At 37.5% G+C, this 20295-nt stretch overlaps 1 protein-coding gene across 3 annotated transcripts in view; it reads left to right on the top strand.

Annotated features, from left to right (window-relative positions):
* STAM (signal transducing adaptor molecule) overlaps positions 1 to 20295 on the top strand; it is a 67360-nt gene that overhangs the window by 8201 nt on the left and 38864 nt on the right. For 2 of the 3 annotated variants that reach the window (XM_032623964.1, XM_032623967.1), the window contains exon 2: positions 7888 to 7972. In XM_032623964.1, coding sequence (XP_032479855.1) covers positions 7888 to 7972 — 85 coding nt within the window. Of the gene's footprint in view, positions 1 to 7887; positions 7973 to 13713; positions 13807 to 20295 lie in introns of those variants that run through there. The other variant, XM_032623966.1, reaches the window with a different exon arrangement.

Below are 20295 nucleotides of genomic sequence, written 5' to 3'. Positions count from 1 at the left end.
TCCTTTAAGACAAATATTTTATATAAAAGAGATTGTTGAATAATAAAGAATTTTACTAATCTTTGTCCCTGTTTTCTGGAAGGGAACCTGTAAATCGTTGGAATTTCCTGAGTGATAGGAGCGTCTTTCTAACTCATGGTGGGTTCCTGGGACAATACCTTGGTTTATGCTACAGAGATGACTCAGCATGGGGGCTGGTGGCTCCAAAAAGACTAACCTTTTGATAAAGATGGCTGGGTCTTTGAGTCACACGATATCAGCTAGACCTCCAGAAAGGGGGAGGAGGCCTGGAGATTGAGTTCTAGGAGGTGGCCAGTCATTCAATAAACTATACCTTCATAATGAAACCCCAATAAAAACTCTGGACACTGAACCTCTGTTGAGCTTCCTGGTTGGTGATACACACTGATGTGCCAGGAGGATGGTGAGTCCTGAGGGCACAGAAGCTTTGCATTTGAGATCCTCCCAGACCTAGTCCCGTGTGTCTCTCTTCATTGGCTGGTTGTCATTTGTATCTTTTATAATAAAACTGTAATTATAAGTGCTTTTCTGAGTTCTGTGAATTATCGAACCTGAGGGGATAGTGGAAACCCCTGAATTTGTAGCCAGTTGGTCAGAAGTGCATGTGGCTGGAAACCCTGGAGCTTGTTTCTGTGTCTGAAGTGAGGGGAGACTTGGGGAGTTCTGTGCCCTCAACCTGTGAAGTGTGTGCTAACTTTGTGTAGTCAGCATCAGAATTACATTGTAGAGGGTTTCTGCATTGAAAAGTAAAATTTGAAAACCATTGAAGTAGATGCTATTAAAGGTCCATGTTTCTATGACGTTTATGGATTCATATTGCAGTTACGTGATTAGATTTCTTATTTATTGAGCATTTAGGCTGAAAGCATGAACATTGAAAGAATTACCCAAAATAGAAATTGTTATTTTCAAGGGATTTACAATTATGGAAGCTTGAACAGGTCAGTTTGACTCAGTTATCCTCTTGGCATACCTGCCAGCAAGAACAAATTAAACAGCTTTTAAACATTTGCTTTCAAAGTAACCCATTTAGTTTCCAGAGTAATGTTAAGTTTCTCATTATATTTTCTTCTTTTCCCTCTTCCTTCTTGGCAACAGATTCATTTTTTTCTTAAAAGTCCAGCTCTGATCAGATTGTTTCCTTGTTCAAGATTTTCTAGGCTTTCTGGTGTTTCTTGAATTAATACAGATGCCTCATTTTGTATTTTGGGTCTTAGAGTGCTTCCTGCCTTTCACAAAGCAGTCTCTGTTTCAGCCAGCCTACATTCTTCTTTATATTCCTCTTCTGTTTTCATAACTTTATTGTATTCACTTAAATAGAAATAAGAGTTTATTATTAATCCTGTCCTCCTCTGTCTTAGTTTCTAAATATATTAAGAATCCTTTCCTGATACTCATTCTCTCTCCTCCCAGGTGTTTACCATTTTTTTCAGTTTGCTTTAGGCTTTGTATTTTTTTTTGTGTGATATTTTTTCTATATATATTCAGGTCTCTATCTGTTGGTTTCATTTTCCACTTTTAGAGTCTGAGCTACTTCAGATAGGGTCTGGCCTAGACTAGAAACTTATTCCATTTTGTTGAATATCTGTCCAGCTTTTGTAATTTCCTGCAAATAAGTCACCTTACCATGATCTCAGATGTTTTGGACATTTGTGTTAATTCTTAACAGGAATTAATTTGTGTGAATAATCTGCTTTTAGAAAATGGTAGGGTAATTGGACATAGGTACCCTATCTGCCACTACCCATTGGTTATCACCCACTGCCGCCTTATTATTTATTCTATGGATAGTTCTCCATGGCAGTGACTAATGGGTAGGTGTTGCTATAGCCTTTGGGACCATGATATGGCTCAGGTATTGCAAACCTACAAAGAATTTGGACAGAGTTGGCTGTTTGTATTTTCTGCTTTTAAACTGGCTAAGACTGACCTCCAGCTCTCAGTAATAAGTCAAAATGGGGAAGTAAATGTTGCCTGTTGAACGAGGTAGCAGGGCATTGAGGGGAATAGGGGATCAGGAATTTCGTTATCTCATCACCAAGACCTATCACTATAGGTAAGAATCTTGGTATGGATCAGGCTTTCTACCCCCAAACCATCTCAGGTTAAAAAACCTGTAAGTATTAGTGAAGATCTTGGAGGTGCTCTCTTCTAACGTATCTGTTCTTGACATTACAGTGCTCCAGTCAAGACAGGTTGCCTTCTGCTTTGGTGTAGTTTTTGTTTCAGAAGATAACAGTTACTTCTTTTTGAAGTTTTTTTTCCTCTTACATAGGGTCTTGTTTGTTCTAAGTTGCTTTCTTCTGCATTGGATTTGCTAATATTTTGTTGAGGATTTTTGCATCTATTGATATTTTCTTGAGAGATATTGGACTGTAGCTTTCTTTTCCACTAATGTCTTTGGTTTTAGTACTAGGGTAATACTGTCCTCATAGAATGAGTTACGAAGTATTTCTTCTGCTTCTATCTTCTAGATGAGATCGTAGAGAATTGGTATAATTTCTTCCTTAAATGTTTGGTAGAATGCACCATTAACCTATCTATGCCTGGTGCTTTCTATTTTGGAAGGTTACTGATTACTCGTTCAGTTTCTTTAATGGATATAGGCCTATACGGATTGTCCGTCTTTTCTTATTTGTGTTGGCAGATGTGTTTTTTGAGGACTTAGCCCATTTTTTCTAGGTTATCAAATTTGTGGGCATAGAGTTGTTGTGAATTACTACGTGCTTTTATTCAACACCACCAAGAAGTGTTTCAGTTTTCAGTGAACACTGACTGGATATCCCACATATTTAGCTCAATTCTGACACTATCTAGCTACCTAGGGAGAATATCAGATTCCACAGGTTAAGGGCTCAGTCGTACAAGACTGCCTTCACTCCCCACTTCAGGTGCCAGTCCAGGAGGTTACCTGTGCTTCTGACTGGCTGGCTGTAGATTGGAGGCTCCCATGATTCTCTCAGTGCTCTTCACCCATAGTAGTATTCATTTAATATCCTTTTTATGTCCATGAAATCTGTAGTGAGGTCCCCGCTTTCATTTCTGATGTTAATAATTTGTGTTTTCTCTCTCATTCTTTTTTTGGTTACCCTGTCTATCAATTTCATTGATCTTTCCAAACAACCAATTTTTGATTGCACTGATTTTTCTCTCTTTTCTGTTTTCAATTTCACTGATTTCTGCTCTAAATTTTTTCCTTTTGCTTACTTTGGATTTAATTTCCTCTTCTAGTTTCCTAAGGGGGAAGTTTATGTTAGAGATTTTAGATTCTCTTTTCTGATGTATAAATTCAGATTTCCACTAAGCACTGATATCAAATGCCTCCCACAAATTTTGATAGGTTGTACTTTCATTTTTGTTTAATTCATAATATTTTAATATTTCTCCGGTTTTTGACCTGTGTATTATTTACAAGTGTGTGTTATTTAATCTTCACATATTTGGGGATTTCCCAGCTCTTTTTGTTAATGATTTCTAGTTTAATTCCATTGTAGCCTGTTAGCAGACATTGTATGATTTCTAGTTTTTAAAATTTGTTATGGTGTGTTTTATGGCCCAGAATATGGTCTGTTTTGTTATGTTCCAGGTGAGCTTTAGCAGAATGTATTCTGCTGTTGTTGGACGAAATAGTCTACAGATGTTAATTATATCCAGTTGATTGATGGTGGTGTTGAGTTCAACTATGTCCTTAAACTGATTTTCTGTCTACTGGAAGTGTCCATTTCTGACAGAGGTGTTGAAGTCTCCAGCTATAATAGTGGCGTCATCTGTTTCTCTTTGCAGTGCCATTACTTTTTATTTCAGTTATTTTGACAGTCTGTAGTTAGGCACATGCATGTTAAGGATTGTTGTCTTCTCTGAGAATTGACCCCTTTACTATTATGTAATGCCTCTGTCCCTGATAATTTTCCTTGCTCCAGGGTTGGCTCTGTCAGAAATACAGCTACTCCCACTTCCTTGTGATTAGTGTTAGCATGGTATATCTTTCTCCATCCCTTTATTTTTAATCTATATGTATCTTTATATTTAAAGTGGGTTCTTGTAGATGACATATAATTGGATTTCATCTTTTGATCACTCTGACAATCTCTGTTTGTATTTAGACCATTAACATTTAAAATGATTATTGATATTGTTGAATTAATATCTACCATATCTGTTACAATTTTCTAGTTGTAGCCCTTGTTCTTTGTTCCTGTTTCTTACACTTTCCCCTCTGCCTTTTGTGGTTTTAACTGAGCATTTTATATGATTCCATTTTCTCTCTTTTTTTAGCATATCAGTTATCCTTTTTTTTTCTACTTTCAGAATTTACAATATACATTTACAACTAGTCCAAGTCCACTTTCAAATAACATTGTACCACTTCACTGGTAGTACAACTCACCTTCTAGTAGCAAACTATTCCTAATTTCTCTCTTTTGTTCCTGGTGTCCTTGCTGTGATTCATTTCACTTATACACATGCCTGCACACACACACACACACACACACACACACAAATACGTACACACACACGTGTATACATGTCTCCTATATCCTCTCCTTGGAGAACTTTTTAAAACATTTCTTGCAAAGCCAGTCTGCTATCAACGGGTTCCCTCAATGTTTCTTAGTATGAAAAAGTCTTTATTTCTCCTTTCCTTGTGAGTAATTTCACAGGGTGTATAATCCTAGGTTGGTGGTTATTTTCTCTCCACACTGTTTGATTCCATTCTCTCCTTGTTTGCATGGTTTCTGAGATGTCAGGTGTAACCATTATGTTTACTTCTGAATAGGAAAGGTGTTTTTTTCTGCTGGCTTCTTAATTTTTTCTTTATCTTTGATTTTCTGCAGTTTGAATGTGATATGCCTAGGTGTAGAGGTTGGTTTGTTTGACAGGTATTGTGCTTGGTGTTCCTGGAGCTTCCTGGACCTGTGGTTTGGTGTCTGACATTAATTTGGGGAAATTCTGAGTCATACTTGCTTCAAATATTTCTTCCATTTCTTTTTCTCCTTCTTCTCTGATATTCCAATTATGCCTTTGTTACAGCTTTTATAGTTTCCCACATTCTTGGATAATCTGTTCCAGTTTTTTCCCCCCCCGCCAGTCATTTTTTTCTCTTTGCTTTTCAGTTTTGGAAATTTATATTGACATATCCTCTGGCTCAGAGAGTCTTGCCTCAGTCGTGTCCAGACTGCTGATGAGCCCATCAAAGACATTCGTTTCTGTTATACTATTTTTGATCTCCAGTATTTCTTTTTGATTCTTTTTTAGAATTTCCATATCGCTGCTTACATTGTCCATCTGTTCTTGCATGTTACCTCCTTTTTCCATTAGAGCTCTTATTAGCATATTAATCATAGTCTTTAAAATTTCTGGTCTGATAATTCCAACATCCTTGTCATATCTGAGTCTGGTTCTGATGCTAGTCTGGTCTCTTCCAACGGTGGTCTTTGCATTATAGAATGTGGCTTGCTGGAAGCTGGAGACGATGTACTAGATGAAGGGACACCAGCCTTTAGTGGTGTGAGGATCAGGTACTGATAGTCCTGTGATTAGGGCTCAGTGAGCCTCTGCCCTGGGGAGTGAATTTTCATGTGCTGCTGCTCTCCCTTAAGTTGGGACGGGATGGCTACAGTGGGCTGGAGTTGGATATTCCTGCTCTAGAAGGCTAGAGCAGGCTAGCGTTGGGATTTCCCTTCCCCCAGGTGGGTTAATCTCTGATAAAACTCTAGTTAGTTAGGGGCTGGTAAAATTATTTCTCTTGAGAGTAGGCCTTGTTAAGAAGAGAATACTCTGGTGTATTTCAAAATTATCAGTTTCTCTCCCCCTGCTGGAAAAAATAGGAGAAATTTTCTGTGATATTCACCTTGAGAACTTGGGAGAACCCATGGAAGTAGAACTCACAAAAGGGCTTCCCTGGTAGTGCAGTGGTTAAGAATCTGCCTGCCGGTGTGGGGGACATGGGTTTGAGCCCTGGACCGGGAAGATCCCACGTGCTGTGGAGCACCTAAGCCCGTGCACCAGAACTACTGAGCCTGCGCTCTAGAGCCCGTGAGCCACAACTGCTGAGCCTGTGTGCCACAACTACTGAAGCCTGCACGCCTAGAGGCCTTGCTCCGCAACAAGAGAGGCCACCACAATGAGAAGCCCATACACAGCAACGAAGAGTAGCCCCTGCTCGTGGCAACTAGAGAAAGCCCGCGCGCAGCAACGAAGACCCAATGCAGCCAAAAATAAATGAATAAAACAAATAAATTTATTTTTAAAAAAAGCTCACAAAAGTGTGGGGGCTCCCCTAAGCCTAGGCTTCTCTGGAGTTTTAAGTCTCCGACTTGTGCACACTTCTCCTCTGGCAGTTCGTCAGTTTCAGTTTAGATTTTTGTGCCCTGGTACTGGTTCCTGGAGATGTTTCTGCTCAGGGGCTTCTGCTCTGTTAAGTTGTGATTCTGTGTATCCACCTATCTATTTGTCTCATTTTGGGGGCAGCAGTTTGCCCTGTGACCTCACTTCTGAGGCATCTAAGAAGAGTTGTTGACTCTTCACTTTGTTTACTGTTTTACTTGTTAGGATGAAGTGAATACTTCCAAGTTCCTTACATGCTGGACTGGAAAACGGAAGTAATTGCTTATTTTTGGTGCCTAAGTCTCAACTATACCTGGTATCTCCTTGTCTAGAAAAGAAATTTGCTTTACCTGCAGAAAGTAAACCATCGCTCATTTGCTCCGAGGGGGAGAGGTGATTGCTAGAGCCTGTAAGGAAGCAGAGTAGGGACTACCTACATTTCAAACAGCATTAACTGATTTTGCTAACTTGGAGGTCCTCTTTTTCTTCTTCATTCTCAATTGCAGACATTCTTTCTGCTATGAGTACTTGAATTTTCTGAGGATTCAACAGACTGGTTCTTTTTTTATTTTTTAATATTTATTTATTTAATAGATCTTTACTGGAGTATAATTGCTTTACAATACTGTGTTAGAGTGAATCAGCCATATGCATACATATATCCCCATATCCCCTCCATCTTGAGCCTCCCTCCCACCCTCCCTATCCCACCCCTCTAGGTTGTCCCAAAGCACCGAGCTGGTTCTTAAGCTTTTTTTTCTTACTGCCAATACAGGATTCACCTTTCTTGGGTCTTCTAAATAGTTTACCATGTATCAATGTTGTCCTATAGCTTTTGAGATATTGTTGCTGTTATTGCTTCTCATGTTTTCCTTATCCTTGTGTGTTTGTGTTAAAGAAGAAAAAAGTCCCTTTATTGTAATTAAGAAAGGGATCTAAATTAGGTGATTTGGTTCAATCTGCCATACCTCTGTTGTTGTTTTCAACTTGTCAATTTTTTATTTAAGGGAAAATATTCAGTTGAAGCTTGGTTTTCTTTTGCTCAGCACTGCCCCCGCCCCCCCACAACAACAGAATCAGCAAAACTAGATAGTTAATTAATTTAATTACCTGAAACATTTTGATAGAGATCTGTGCCTAGTCATGCTCTTTTGCTGGCGAGTAAAGCTAAGAATTATTTGAATGAAAGTATTCCTTATTTTAGTCTTTCTGTGTGCAGAAAGGGATAGATTTGTGCGCACGCGTGTGTGTGTGCGCCTGCGGGTGTATTTTTATAACAAAAAATCAGTGGCCTATTTTTTTTTGATACTAAGTAACAAACAAATGAAGTATAAATGGGGAAAATAATTATGATAGGTAATAAAGGTGCCCTACCTCCTTTTAAAGATGGACTTAAATATTTCATTAACCAGATGTTGACCACTATTGTGATTTGTTGATATTTGATTATACTACAATTTGGTAATTTGAATGCGATTATTTACCTCTTAAAGATTTTAAAAAAATAATGTGTCTGCGATTTCTTTTTATAATATACAGAGAAAGCAACCAGTGAGATGAATACTGCTGAGGATTGGGGCCTCATTTTGGATATTTGTGATAAAGTCGGTCAGTCTCGCACTGGGTAAGTGTTGCAAAGTTTCGAAGGATTTTTATTTATTCTTCCTGTTTATTAACATGAATGAAACAAGAGTTAGAAGGTAAAGCATACTACAATCACAATTTAGTTTAAAAAGAGAATGTTTTTGCTAGTGAGATTTGAGGAATCATCCCATTTAGGTTACTCCCTGTAACCAGGAGGGACAACATGACTGGTAACAATGTTGATACTTTAATTATTCTCCCTTGTCCATAATTGCCTTCTGAAATCTAACTTTTCCCACTGATTTTTCAAAAAAATTTTATTGAAGTATAGTTGATTTACAGTGTTGTGTTAATTCTTGCTGTACAGCAAAGTGATTCAGTTATACATATATTCTTTTTCATATTCTTTGCCATTGTGGTTTATCACAGGGTATTGACTATAGTTCCCTGTGTTCTACAGGAGGACCTTGTTGCTTATCCATTCTCTGTGTAATAGTTTACATCTGCTCATCCCTAACTCCTAGTCCTTCCCTCCCCCCACCCACCCTTGGCAACCTCAAGTCTGTGCTCTATGTCTGTGAGTCTGTTTCTGTTTCGTAGATATGTTAATTAGTGTTGTATTTTAGATTCCACATATAAGTGATATTGTATGGTATTTGTCTTTTTCTGACTTCGCTTAGTATGATAATCTCTAGGTCCATCCATGTTGCCGCAAATGGTGTTATTTCATTCTTTTTTATGGCTGAGTGGTGTTCCATTGTGTGTGTGTGTGTGTGTGTGTGTGTGTGTGTACACACACACAATGGATATATATATCCAATGGAATATTATATGTGTGTGTGTGTGTGTGTGTGTGTGTGTGTGTGTGTGTGTATTCCCCAAATCTTCTCTATCCATTCATCTGTTGATGGATATTTAGGTTGTTTTCATTCCCGCTGATTTTTAAAGTCATCAGTGATTTCTCAATTACCAAGTTTTTTGGTTATTTCTGTGTTCTTTTCTTCTCTGTCACATGTGCCCATTCGACCCAACTAATCAGTGACTGTTGAAAGAGAGACAGTTTTAGGGAAATAGAATTGTAAACTTTCTGGCATACAGACTTTTTGGTACTACAGGGCTTTCTCATCAGTGCCGCAAAGGGATGTACTGATGTACAGAGTAATGGTTTCCTTCATTCCTGGGCTAATAACGTCCAGTTATTAGTAGCCACATTTACCCCTTTGTGCCACACAAATATTGTTTTATTTACATACTTTCATGTGGAGAATGTTTGGGAGCACTGCTGGATTCTGCTTGATTCTTCTGGTGGTAATTTTAACTCTGATGGTGCCTTCTCTGGCTCTTCTTCCTTCCCTTCTAAATAGAGATAGTTCCTTAAACTTTCTTTGATCCATTTTTTTACCCGATACTTTTTCTTTTGAAATCTCCCAGCTTTCACATTTCTTTATGTGACATCTGTAGTTTTAGCTCTGAATCCCTAACTCAAGCGCTAATATTGCGGATGCAGCATAATTTCTGAACATCACACTACATAAGCCGCGGCCTCACATCTAGAATCCTGAGCTCATGTCTCCTTTTGCTTTACACCTACATTCCCTCCTTTGTCCCCTGTCTCTGTTAATGACAAGGTTATTCTTTCATTCACACCTAAAGCCTCAGACTCTCCTCTGCATTTAGCTTTTTACTAAATTCTGTCAGCACGCCTCCATAATATCTCTCACGATATTGATGTCATAGAGTCTCCTTAGTTAAGTCCTTGAACATTGGTCAAACCAGGTGGGGCAGTTTAAGTCCTTTCCACCCCGTCACTCAAGCCCTTTTTAGTACGTAATGTGCTCCCTCTGGCAGGTTCCGAAGATTATGGCCTCGACCATCCCCTTTGTTGTCTTTGCATCCTTTCCGGCCTGGTTAGTTCCTTAATTTAGTTGATGTTTGAGTAGTTACTGTGTGTTATGTGTCTGTTCCTTCTTCTCTACGTCTATTGACCCCACTTTACTTGAGCCATCCTTAACCACGCTTAGCCTAGTGAATTAACCTTCTGGCATTTCCTTCTGTTTCCATCTCTTTTCTATCCAGTTCTTATAGCCGGTGGCCAGATGACAACTCTGACCATGTTACTCCCCTGTCTTCCATACTGAGTTAAGCCTAGTAACCTCCTTAGGCCTCTGAATCATTTATTTTTCATTTACTTCTTTTGTAGTTACTGATCTTTTCAACTCAAATATTTGAGCTGCCAGTGCTTTTCTGCTTTATTGTAATGCTTTTGGTCATTGTGTTCCTTCAGTGTCGAATATTCTCTTCTCCCATCTCCTATCTCTGTGTCTCATATCCTTCCAGACCCACTATGGATATTATTTCTTCCACAAAGGCCTTCCTTATCCCTAGTACTGAAAATCATTATCGAAAACCTGAATCCTCAAAACACTCTATCAAAACCAATCTTATTTGTGTTTTGCCTTGTATAATAGTAATTTATATACATCTAGTAGACTTAGATTTGTAGGATGAAAGGTCTATGAATTTTTGTTGTGAGGAGGAAAGCAAATAGCTTAGTGGCTGAGAGCATGGCCTCTGGAGTGAGACTGCCTGGGTTCAGATCCTGGCTCTGACTGCTTAGCTGTGTCACTGGTGGGTAAATAGTAACTTTCTTTTCTAGTTTGCTACAAGAGAATAAAAATAGTATCTTTTTATAGGGGGCTTGTTGTGAGTGTTAGATTAGTTGATATATATAAAGTGTTTATAATAGTATCTGGTGCATGGTTAAGTGGGTACACCTCTGCCTCTTTGTTTTTTTTTTTAATGGCTTTACAATGTTGTGTTAGTTTCTGCTGTACAACGAAGTGAATCAGCTATATGTATACATACATCCCCTCCCATCCTGCCCATCTAGGTCATCACAAAGCACCGACCTGAGCTTCCTGTGCTATACTGCAGGTTCCCACTAGCTATCAGTTTTATACATAGTAGTGTATTTATGTCAAACCTGCCTCTTTTTGATTAAAATGATATTTTGTGACAGTTTGTCTGTTGAGGACTAGGTATCGACCTAGCTCCATCCCTGTGTATTTTGGAGATAAAACTTTTATCTAGCATTCCAGTTGCAAAGTCCCTCCTCTCTCTTTTCACTCCATCAGTTTTCTTTTTATCTTTAGTTTGGTAGTCTTCATTTTGTAGATACTTTTTATAATAATTTGATTAATTGCTTGAAATGAAAGGACAAACTCCCTTTCATTACTAGAAATATTCCATATTTTTCTAGTTAAAAAATAAAGTTGTAACCCACCTAAAAATCCTGTATGATGTGTCATGGAGATTTAAAGAGATCAATTTGTTTTTTTTCATGTTAACATTATTATACTAGAAATGATAATCTGTTATTTTTTTCCTGTCTTTTCCTGTGATGAGAACTGTTCAGATCTACTCTCTCAGCAACTTTCAAATGTGCAGCAAAGTATTGTAACTGTACTCTCCATGCTGTACATTACAGCCTCAGAACTTACGTATAACTGGAAGTTTGTACCTTTTGACCCATTTTATTCATTTTGCCCACCCCTCTGCCCGTCTGACAACCACCAGTCTGTTCTCTGTTTCTGTGAGTTTGATTTTATTAGATTCCATATATAAGTGAGATCATATAGTATTTGTCTTTCTCTGTCTGACTGATTTCACTTAGCATAATGCCTTCAAGGTTCCATCCATGTTGTCCTTGTGTACTTAAAATGTACTAATTTATAGCTTTAAGTAATTGTTTTCCATTTGCTTTTAGTTGTTATCTAGTATCAGTAGGTTTAGATACATACTCATTCTTTAATTTTTTCAAATTTACTTTAGACAACATATTCTCTCTCAGTATTTTTCCTTAGTATTTCATTATACTTTGGAGATTTAAATTGACATTATGCTAAATCTATGAATTTACTTAGGAAGTGTTTTCAGCTTTGCTAATTTAAATAATGAGAGGTAGTTCTGGTTTTTTTTTTTTTGCGGTATGCAGGCCCCTCACTGCTGTGGCCTCTCCCGCCGTAGAGCACAGGCTCCGGGCGCGCAGGCTCAGCGGCCATGGCTCACGGGCCCAGCCGCTCCACGGCATGTGGGATCCTCCCAGACCGGGGCACGAACCCGCGTCCCCTGCATCGGCAGGCGGACTTCCAACCCCTGAGCCACCGGGGAAGCCCTCTGTTTGTTTTTAATCAATATTTTTTCCTTTCCTCTTCCCTTCTTTTCCTTTTTTCTTTTTCACTTATTTTTTCTTCCTTAATACTTGCTCTCTAGTTCCTTTAAATTCTCATTAAGTTAATTTCCAAGGATTTATTTGTTTGTTTATGGAAATGTGATATCTCTTTATAGCTCTTATTAATAAAGAATTGTTTGAAAAGGATTGTGTAATAATTGAGATGCCATTCTAATATTACTAGGGTTTAAAAAAAATCAAACCCACAAAATTTGCTTATGTGTGTGATTTCTCTTTAAAAATAATGTTTTAGATTCATACCCAGTTGTATTTTCATTATTTTCACTTTCTTGCTGTACCTTGATGATTTCATAGTAGGAAATAAGCATCAGGGCCACATTTTGACTTTCATGGGCCGTCAGCACTTTTGTCTTCCTGGTTCCCTTTCTCCATAAAAAAGTAATAAAAATATTTTATGACTGCATTATTATAAAGGCAAGTGCATTATTATACATGAAAACATTTTCTTTGACCCAAGTTTGTGGCATTCAGCACATTCACATTGTTGTGGGATCATCACCACTGTCCATCTCCAGATCTTTTCATCATATCCCCAAGTGAGCTCTGCCTGTTAAACAACTTACCACTTCCCCCTTCCCCAGAACCTGGTAACCACTTACTGTTTGGTTTTAATTTTTAAAATCATTTCATAATTAGTTATATGGAAAACATGGAAATCTGGTTTATGTTGTCTAGGAATCTAGATACATATGTTTAGTATGGGTTGATGATGGTAGCGTGAGAATATTGAACCAGTATTGTAGGTTGTCAGTGAAGTATTCTAGGTACCTGGTGTGCTTTAGAAAAGACAGACATGTCATTGGTGTGAGAGGGAAAAGGGGACATGAGTTTTCCTGAGGCAAATGTAGATAGGGTAGGTTGAAGTAGAGGCACGTTATGGACGGGAATGCAGTTCATCAGGTTACTTGTATACTAGGCAACAGTCTAGGTTTTTTTTTTTAAAAAAAACATTGCCATATGGTATTAATCTGTAATTTTACAAAATGTACAGATCTATTTAAGAGGACAGATTTAGGGACAGTTGAGGGAACTTTAAGAAAAGCATTTCTACTTCAGTAAGATTCTTTTTTAAACAAAATGATTTGTAACCAGCAATATATTGTAGAATTATTTAGTGCATAAAGTAACTCATATTAAAGTCTTTCTTCCCTAAGAAAATAATAGTTAAAAATCCTTTTGGGCCCTTTTTAAAGAATTCCTTCCTTCCTTCCTCCCTCCCTCCCTCCCTCCCTCCCTTCCTCCCTCCCTTCCTTTCTTTATTTCGAGTCATCTGTTTTGGAGTTATGGTTGTTTGGGAAATAGTCTCAATTTTTAAGGGGAAATGAAGAGCCAATTATTGTGAAATTTCATTTGGTCAGAGAACTGTGACCCAGAAACATGGTTCCAGCAGTATTTCGCAAAACCCTCTTTAATTCTTCCTCTTTAAAAAAAACGTACTGTTTGAGCCACACATACGTGTGTATTTATGTTTGTTGATTTAAAGAAATACTTATGCTTATGAAATATGTACTTTTTTGTTTCAAAAATAGATACTCACATGGCTCAAAATTTAAAACAGTTTAAAAAGATGAACATTGACAAGTCTAACTTCTGTTCCTGTTTCCCTCCTCCATCCTCTATAGGTAACCACTTTTGTTTCTTTTGTACCTTTCCAGTGTTTCTTTACACAAATACGAATATCTTTTCCCTGCCATAATAGACAATAAGCATATTATACACTATTCTGCATTTGTAATTACTTAATTCCCTAATATATCCTGTCAGCCTGAAATGTTTGAATATGCTGGACTTAAAAATTCTGAAAATTTTTTTCTGATTTCCAGAGATATTCACGTGATTTTTAGTGTGCAGTTCCAATGTCTAAGTACTGAAAAATACTTAGCCAGTGATGTCATATGATGGACTGAAAAGTCTCTGTTCAGAATCAAGAGAACTTTCAGAATAATAGTAGCAGTTTTCTTTAACATAATACATAGCTTCCCATAATAAATAGCTTTTGTCTATTAGTTTTGATTGATTTGATTATAATTTCATATATAAAAAAATAGATGTGAGGGTGGGTGTTGATTATCCACAATAAAAAGTTAAAGTTAAAACTCTGTAATTGACATCCAGATTAATTTGTGCTATTATTTTATGTCTTAACTGTCTTTGTTTAGCTTTAGACAAAAATATAGTTGACTGAGAGTGGACAATGTGATAAACTTTTTTCTTTACTTGGGTAAGGGATCTATTTGGATAGTAAGTCTTTGATTTATTTGAACAGAATTGGAAGGAGAAAATGATAGTCATTACTGATATTTTGTGAAAAATATAAATATAAGCTTTTGGGAAAGAGTTTGTTAAAAATATTTTTCATTGGCTTTATGTTGTCTTGTCCTGGACCCGGGCTTTGACTACTTCTGACCTTTAGCTGGAGGTTGATAGAATATGTACTGATTTTTTAAGGGAAAAGTAATCTCTGACCTAGACTTCTTCAGGTTGGAAGGGCAGCATCAGTTCTAGAAACAGATTTCTTCCAACATATGTCTTGTAATAATCATAACCTCCATTTACCGGCCTTAGGCTTGAAAGTCTTTTCAGTGTCTGTTAAGGATAATAGCCAGCATTTACTGACTGCTTATTATCTGCCGGCTCTTGTTTAAGTGCCGTATAAACATTTTATTTAATCATCACAACAGCTGTAGGTACTCTAGTTTTTTCTAGTTAACAAATGACAATCTGATTCATATTTAGGATTTTTTAAAATGTAATTTAAACTAGGGGAAGAGTTATAGCAGGAATAAAATTAAAGGCTTTTTTGTAAAGCGTGATCTTGATTTCCTGCTCTCTTTCACTTTCTTAATGTCACAGAATTACTTCAGTTCATTTCATTCTTTTTGTATCAGTCATTTTTTCTTTTATTTGACAAACAGTGAATACTGGCGGGGTATCATGCTTTGGGTCTAGAGTGGTGAATAAAGCAGGTACAGCCTTTGTCATCAGCTATGGTAACAGTTTGCCAGTGGAAGATAGAAATAAACAGGTAATGGTCTAAGAAGATAGTGAGCAGAGGGCTTCAGTGGAGAATAAAAGGGAGACCTACTTAGGTTTTTCAGGGAGGCACAGGCGTGAGGGATAACATTTACACTATGATTTTAAAATTGAGAAGAAGCAAAGAGCTGCAAGCAGAGGTCCCAGGCAGAGGGAACAGCCTTCATGTGAATGCTGCAGGGTAGAGGACACTTGGCGCTTTCTAAGAACTTGAAAGGTACGGGCTAGCTGGAGCAGAGGTGAGTCACCCTGAGCAAGCACAGAGGTGGGTATAAAGAGAGTGAGTGGGTTAGAGAAATGGAAGATGATAGTTGGAATCCTTGAAATGGAGTTTGTAGACCTTGACGGTTATTAAAAGGGTGGAGTCAAAAAGCCAATGGTGTTGGAAGCATCACTTCCGTTAAGACAGAAGTAACATTAGAGAGAGTGGCAGTGAGCCAGGAGTTAAAATCATTGAAAGATGAGGGGGCAGTGAGGTTTTTTAAATGAGAAGATCTGAACTGGGCTGTTTTAGGAAAGAGGGAGGGAGAGTGGTTTTGAAGTAGCAAAGGGAGCGAAGAGGACCCTTCAAGAGCCGTGGGAAGACCGAAAGCTACCACTTGAGGTGGCTGCAGGAGAAGTGTTATCTTCCTTGGAGAGCCAGTTTTCTGTAGAGCAAAAGGACCAGCGGTAAGGCCTTTTGTTGATCATGGGCTGTGACTTCTAGAGGGTCCAGTGGAAAGATTGCAGAAGCTGGGGAATAATGGATATGCAGAGCTGTTTAATGATGGAGAGGATAGTCTGGAGCTTCTTGCAGGGACTTGTCTAAACAAGAATAACAGGCATATGTTCTCAAGTTCTCAATTATTGGATCGTAGAGAAAGTTGGGTGCCCAAGACTTGGTCTTGACTTCTGCAGAAGGAACCTTGGAGTCCTGGGAAGAAGTGGTCGGGGCTCCCTTTGACCCCTTTCCATAAAGGTGAAGAGGCTTGAGGTGGGTGGTCTTCCAGAGTCAAAGGTACATTCTTACCGTTTTCTGGGATGAACATCTTTTTCTGTATTTAAGAGCTGTTTGTGCTTCCTTTTCTGTGAACTGTCTGTATCTATCCTTTCCTCATTTCTAGGAGTCCTTGATGTGTTAGGGACATATCTTGTCTGTTTTATGAATTGCGTATATTTTTCCATTGTTTTTTGTTGTTTTGGCTGCGCCACACAGCTTGTGGGATCTTAGTTCCCGACCAGGGATCGAATCCAGGCCCTGGCAGTGAAAGCGCCAAGTCCTAACCACTGGACCGCCAGGGAACTCCTTCCATTATTCTTTTGACTTTGTTTTGTTGCTTTTTCCATTTAGAAAATTTTGATTTTTATATAGCTGAATTTATCAGTCTTACGGTGTTTAGAATTTTGAGTTATACGAGACTTGCCTTCTCCAGGGTTTTAGTAGAATTATCTCATGTTTTCTTTATGGTTTCATTTTTTGTTTTATAATTAATAGACTTTTTTTAATACAATTTTCGGTTTAGAAAAAAATTGAGCAGATAGTACGAAGAATTCCATAACCCACTCCCACCCTTATATGCAGTTTCCCCTATTATTAACATCTTGCATTAGTGTGGTATATGCTACAAGTAATGGACCAATATTGATACATTATTATTAACTAAAGTCTATAGTTTACATTGACTCACTCTATATTATACAGTTTTATGGGTTTTGACCAGCCCATAATGACTTATCCATTATTACAGTATCGCACAGAGTAGTTTCACCATCCTTAAAATGTCCTGCACTCCCCCAATTCATCCCCCTCCTTTCTCTCTCTGAACCCCTGACAACCATTCATTTCTTTTTTTTTTCTATTTCTATAATTTTGCCTTTTCCAAAATGTCATAGAATTAGGATCATATAGTGTGTATAGCCTTTTCAGAAGCCTGTGCACTGCAACGAAGAGCCCACGTGCCACAGTGAAAGATCCCTCGTGCTACAGCTGAGACCCGATGCAGCCAAAAAATAAATATTAAAAAAAATTTTTTTAAATTATGAGTCAAGACATACCAATTTTATTGTTTTTAGTGATTCCTCTCTCTCCCATATGTTATATTACATTGTGTTCTGTTTCACTGAAATATACTCCAGTTTTATATGATCTGGGAAACTCAAAATATCATACTAAATTTAAGTATTCAGTGACTGTTATCTATACTTCCATTAACCCTCAATATTTAGTATGTAGAAGTTTACCTCCTTTTCTGATGAAGTCCTTCGGGCACGTGAACTTGTTCTTTAAATAGCCAAATAACATAATTTGTAGACGATATTCATGTTCCATCAGCTGTCTCATAAGAAATACCTATTTAACAAGCTCAGAATCAGAATTTGGTATTTGTATTCAGTGTTTTGCCCTTTTCCCCCTTGTGCTCTGTAGACTGTGTTTTATGTAATTTATATTATGAATCAAATATGCACTTTGAATATGCCATTGAATATACAGTTATTCATTTCAGTTCTGATTTCTTTCGCGTTTTATAATATTAAGTTTATTTTATAGTTAATGTAATGCCTTTTTGCTTTTGAAAGCCACGCCCTATATTAGACTCCCTTTAGTGTTCAAGGAGGGTTTATATTCTCTGTTAATTAAAATTTTTTTTTTACTTTGTTCAACAAAGATTTGAGGTCCCATATCTTTTAGTGTGTGCCTGCTGGGTACTAAGACCTATAAAAGTTATGCAGACACATATCCCCTCCCCACTCCACAATACAGTTATACATATATCCCTGAATTGTGAGTTGTAGTAAAGCACTTTTTATAGCATGTAAAAAGAAAATGTAAAGTTTAAATCACTCTAAAATAGCTTTGAAAGCTAATGTTGTAAAAGTAACTTGATAGAAGAATATGTTTGTGCTTTCTAGAACTAACATTGAGCATCTCTAAGTCCCTGGCATGATTCTGGGAGTAATGTAATAACATACTGAACAGGAAGCATTAAAGTCCCCTTTTACAGATGAGGTCTGTCAAGCCTCAAATCTTTTTCTACTGAATCACAGTGCTGCTTTTGTCTAGCAGTAGGTCTCAGCCCAGTGGTGGTTTAGGGATGGTTTTGGTTGTCACAATGACAGGAGGTTACTACTGACATTGATTAGGTGGGGACTAGAGATGTGGTATGCCAGATAGTCTTACACTGCAAGAATTTTTCTGCCCCTATTTAGAAACATACTGTTAGTATCTTTGTACCTTTTCAGTCCTGCCTCACAGGTGAGGAGAGGTTAACCGTGCGAGCACATTCATGAACTGTGCTATACACTGTTATTTCTGTTACTTTTTTTTTATATTGCTTTTCTTTTATATTTACAATACTTTAAAGAAAATGTTCTATTGTTCTTCTGTCAGGCCCTGTGAGGGGGATAATAAAGAGGTGGTACCCTCTTTTTGAAAAGTTGATTGATCTAAAATCATTGGTTTAGTAATAGGTGCAATAAGTAGTATTTGAATTCACTGCCTTTTCAATGGTAATAATTTCCTCAAGCGTATAAAATCTCATCACAGTTTAACCTGTTATCTTTATAATACAAAAGTACTTTTCAATTAAGATGTAGAGATGAGACATATTTTTAAATAAGAGACTTTTAAAAACTTATACAAAGCATAAGATCTCACAAATTTTGACTCCTTTATTCAACTAAATCATTGAATATTTTTGGCTTTCTCCTTATATATTAATAGAAAGACCTTTTCAGGTAATCTCACTAACTGGTGACTAGAGATGAATGCTGAGCTATTTATCTGTCATACTGTACAACAACATACCTACAAGTAGATAGACATTTGTAAATAATGTGGTGACAGTTTTGGAAATGTACTCAGGGCTATTCAAAGAGATTTGAAATTTCATTTTTCTTTGAAAAGAGAACTGTAGGAATGCAAAATTAGTTTTAGTTTTCTTTGGTCCTCTTAACTCTAGATCTGAGCTACATCCTATGCATGTTTAATTTACTGAATTTAACTGTATTCTTTTGCAGCCCCCTCAATTTTATTTTTCTTCAAAACTTGTTCTTCTGTCCATTTAGTGAGCTCTACGTGCTGTCTTAAATTCCAGTTCCCCTTTCTCTTACAGAGTGTGTATATCTCCCTGCACTGAGTATGACTCTTGCTCAGAGTATACATGTTTTAAACAACATGGCCCTGAATATACAAGCCATCTTCTTCACCTGGTGCTCAACATAACAGTTTTGCTTCAGTAATTGAGGAGAAATTGCCTGTATTGAGCATATTTGAGAGATGGCAGAATATGTTCTGCAACAGTAACTCCCTAATCAAAGAAAATTGATTAACTGCCATTTTTGCCTTATTATCCTTACTTTGGAAACTCAGGAAACAGTACAATTCCATTACATTTTACAGTGGTGTGATTTGTGGTATGGTCATTTATCACATAGTAAGTTAAGAGAGTTATTTTGGGGTTGGAAAACTGGGAAGGGTGAGAGAGAGTTCTTTCCTTGTTCTTGTCTGTATCCTTGACCTCTCCTATCTTTTTGTTTTCCAATCTCAAGATAAGGCAGAGAGAGGATGAGTCTTACAAAATGTTTTAAAATACCAAAATGGAGTTTTGGGAAGGGTTTTGAGAGAGATCAGGATTTGACTACCCTTTACAAAAGGTTGGTGGTGGAAACTGTTGGTAGACTCCTCTAAATGCACATGCAGATTTTATCTTAGCAGGTAATTTTACAAAATGCTTCATTAGTATGTATCAACAGTCCCATTCCTCACATCCTGTGCTCCTCCCAGCACTCCTTACTATGCATTTTCCCCTCATCACGTAATTTTTCAGAAATAGATTTTGCGAGTGCATGTACATTTTCCACATAGAAAGCAAACTCAGTGGAAGATGCAGAAGTTGGTAGCTTTATAATGACGATTATTCAGTTATTCTAAATACTAATTATTGTACAACAGTGAAAATTCGTGTCTTTCCCATTTAGTTCAATGACTTCTTGAGCATTGGCCATGTTGAAGACATAGAACCTGAAAGATGGAGAGTGGTGTGGAGAGAGGGGAGCTGGAGTGAGAGGGTCTAGTGGAGTAGAGCCCCCTCCAAAAGCTT

Source organism: Phocoena sinus, chromosome 2 (genome assembly GCF_008692025.1).
Source record: "Phocoena sinus isolate mPhoSin1 chromosome 2, mPhoSin1.pri, whole genome shotgun sequence".
Lineage (NCBI taxonomy): Eukaryota > Metazoa > Chordata > Mammalia > Artiodactyla > Phocoenidae > Phocoena > Phocoena sinus.
Note: the sequence above shows the minus strand (reverse complement) of the source record. Positions and strands in the feature narration are given on the sequence as shown.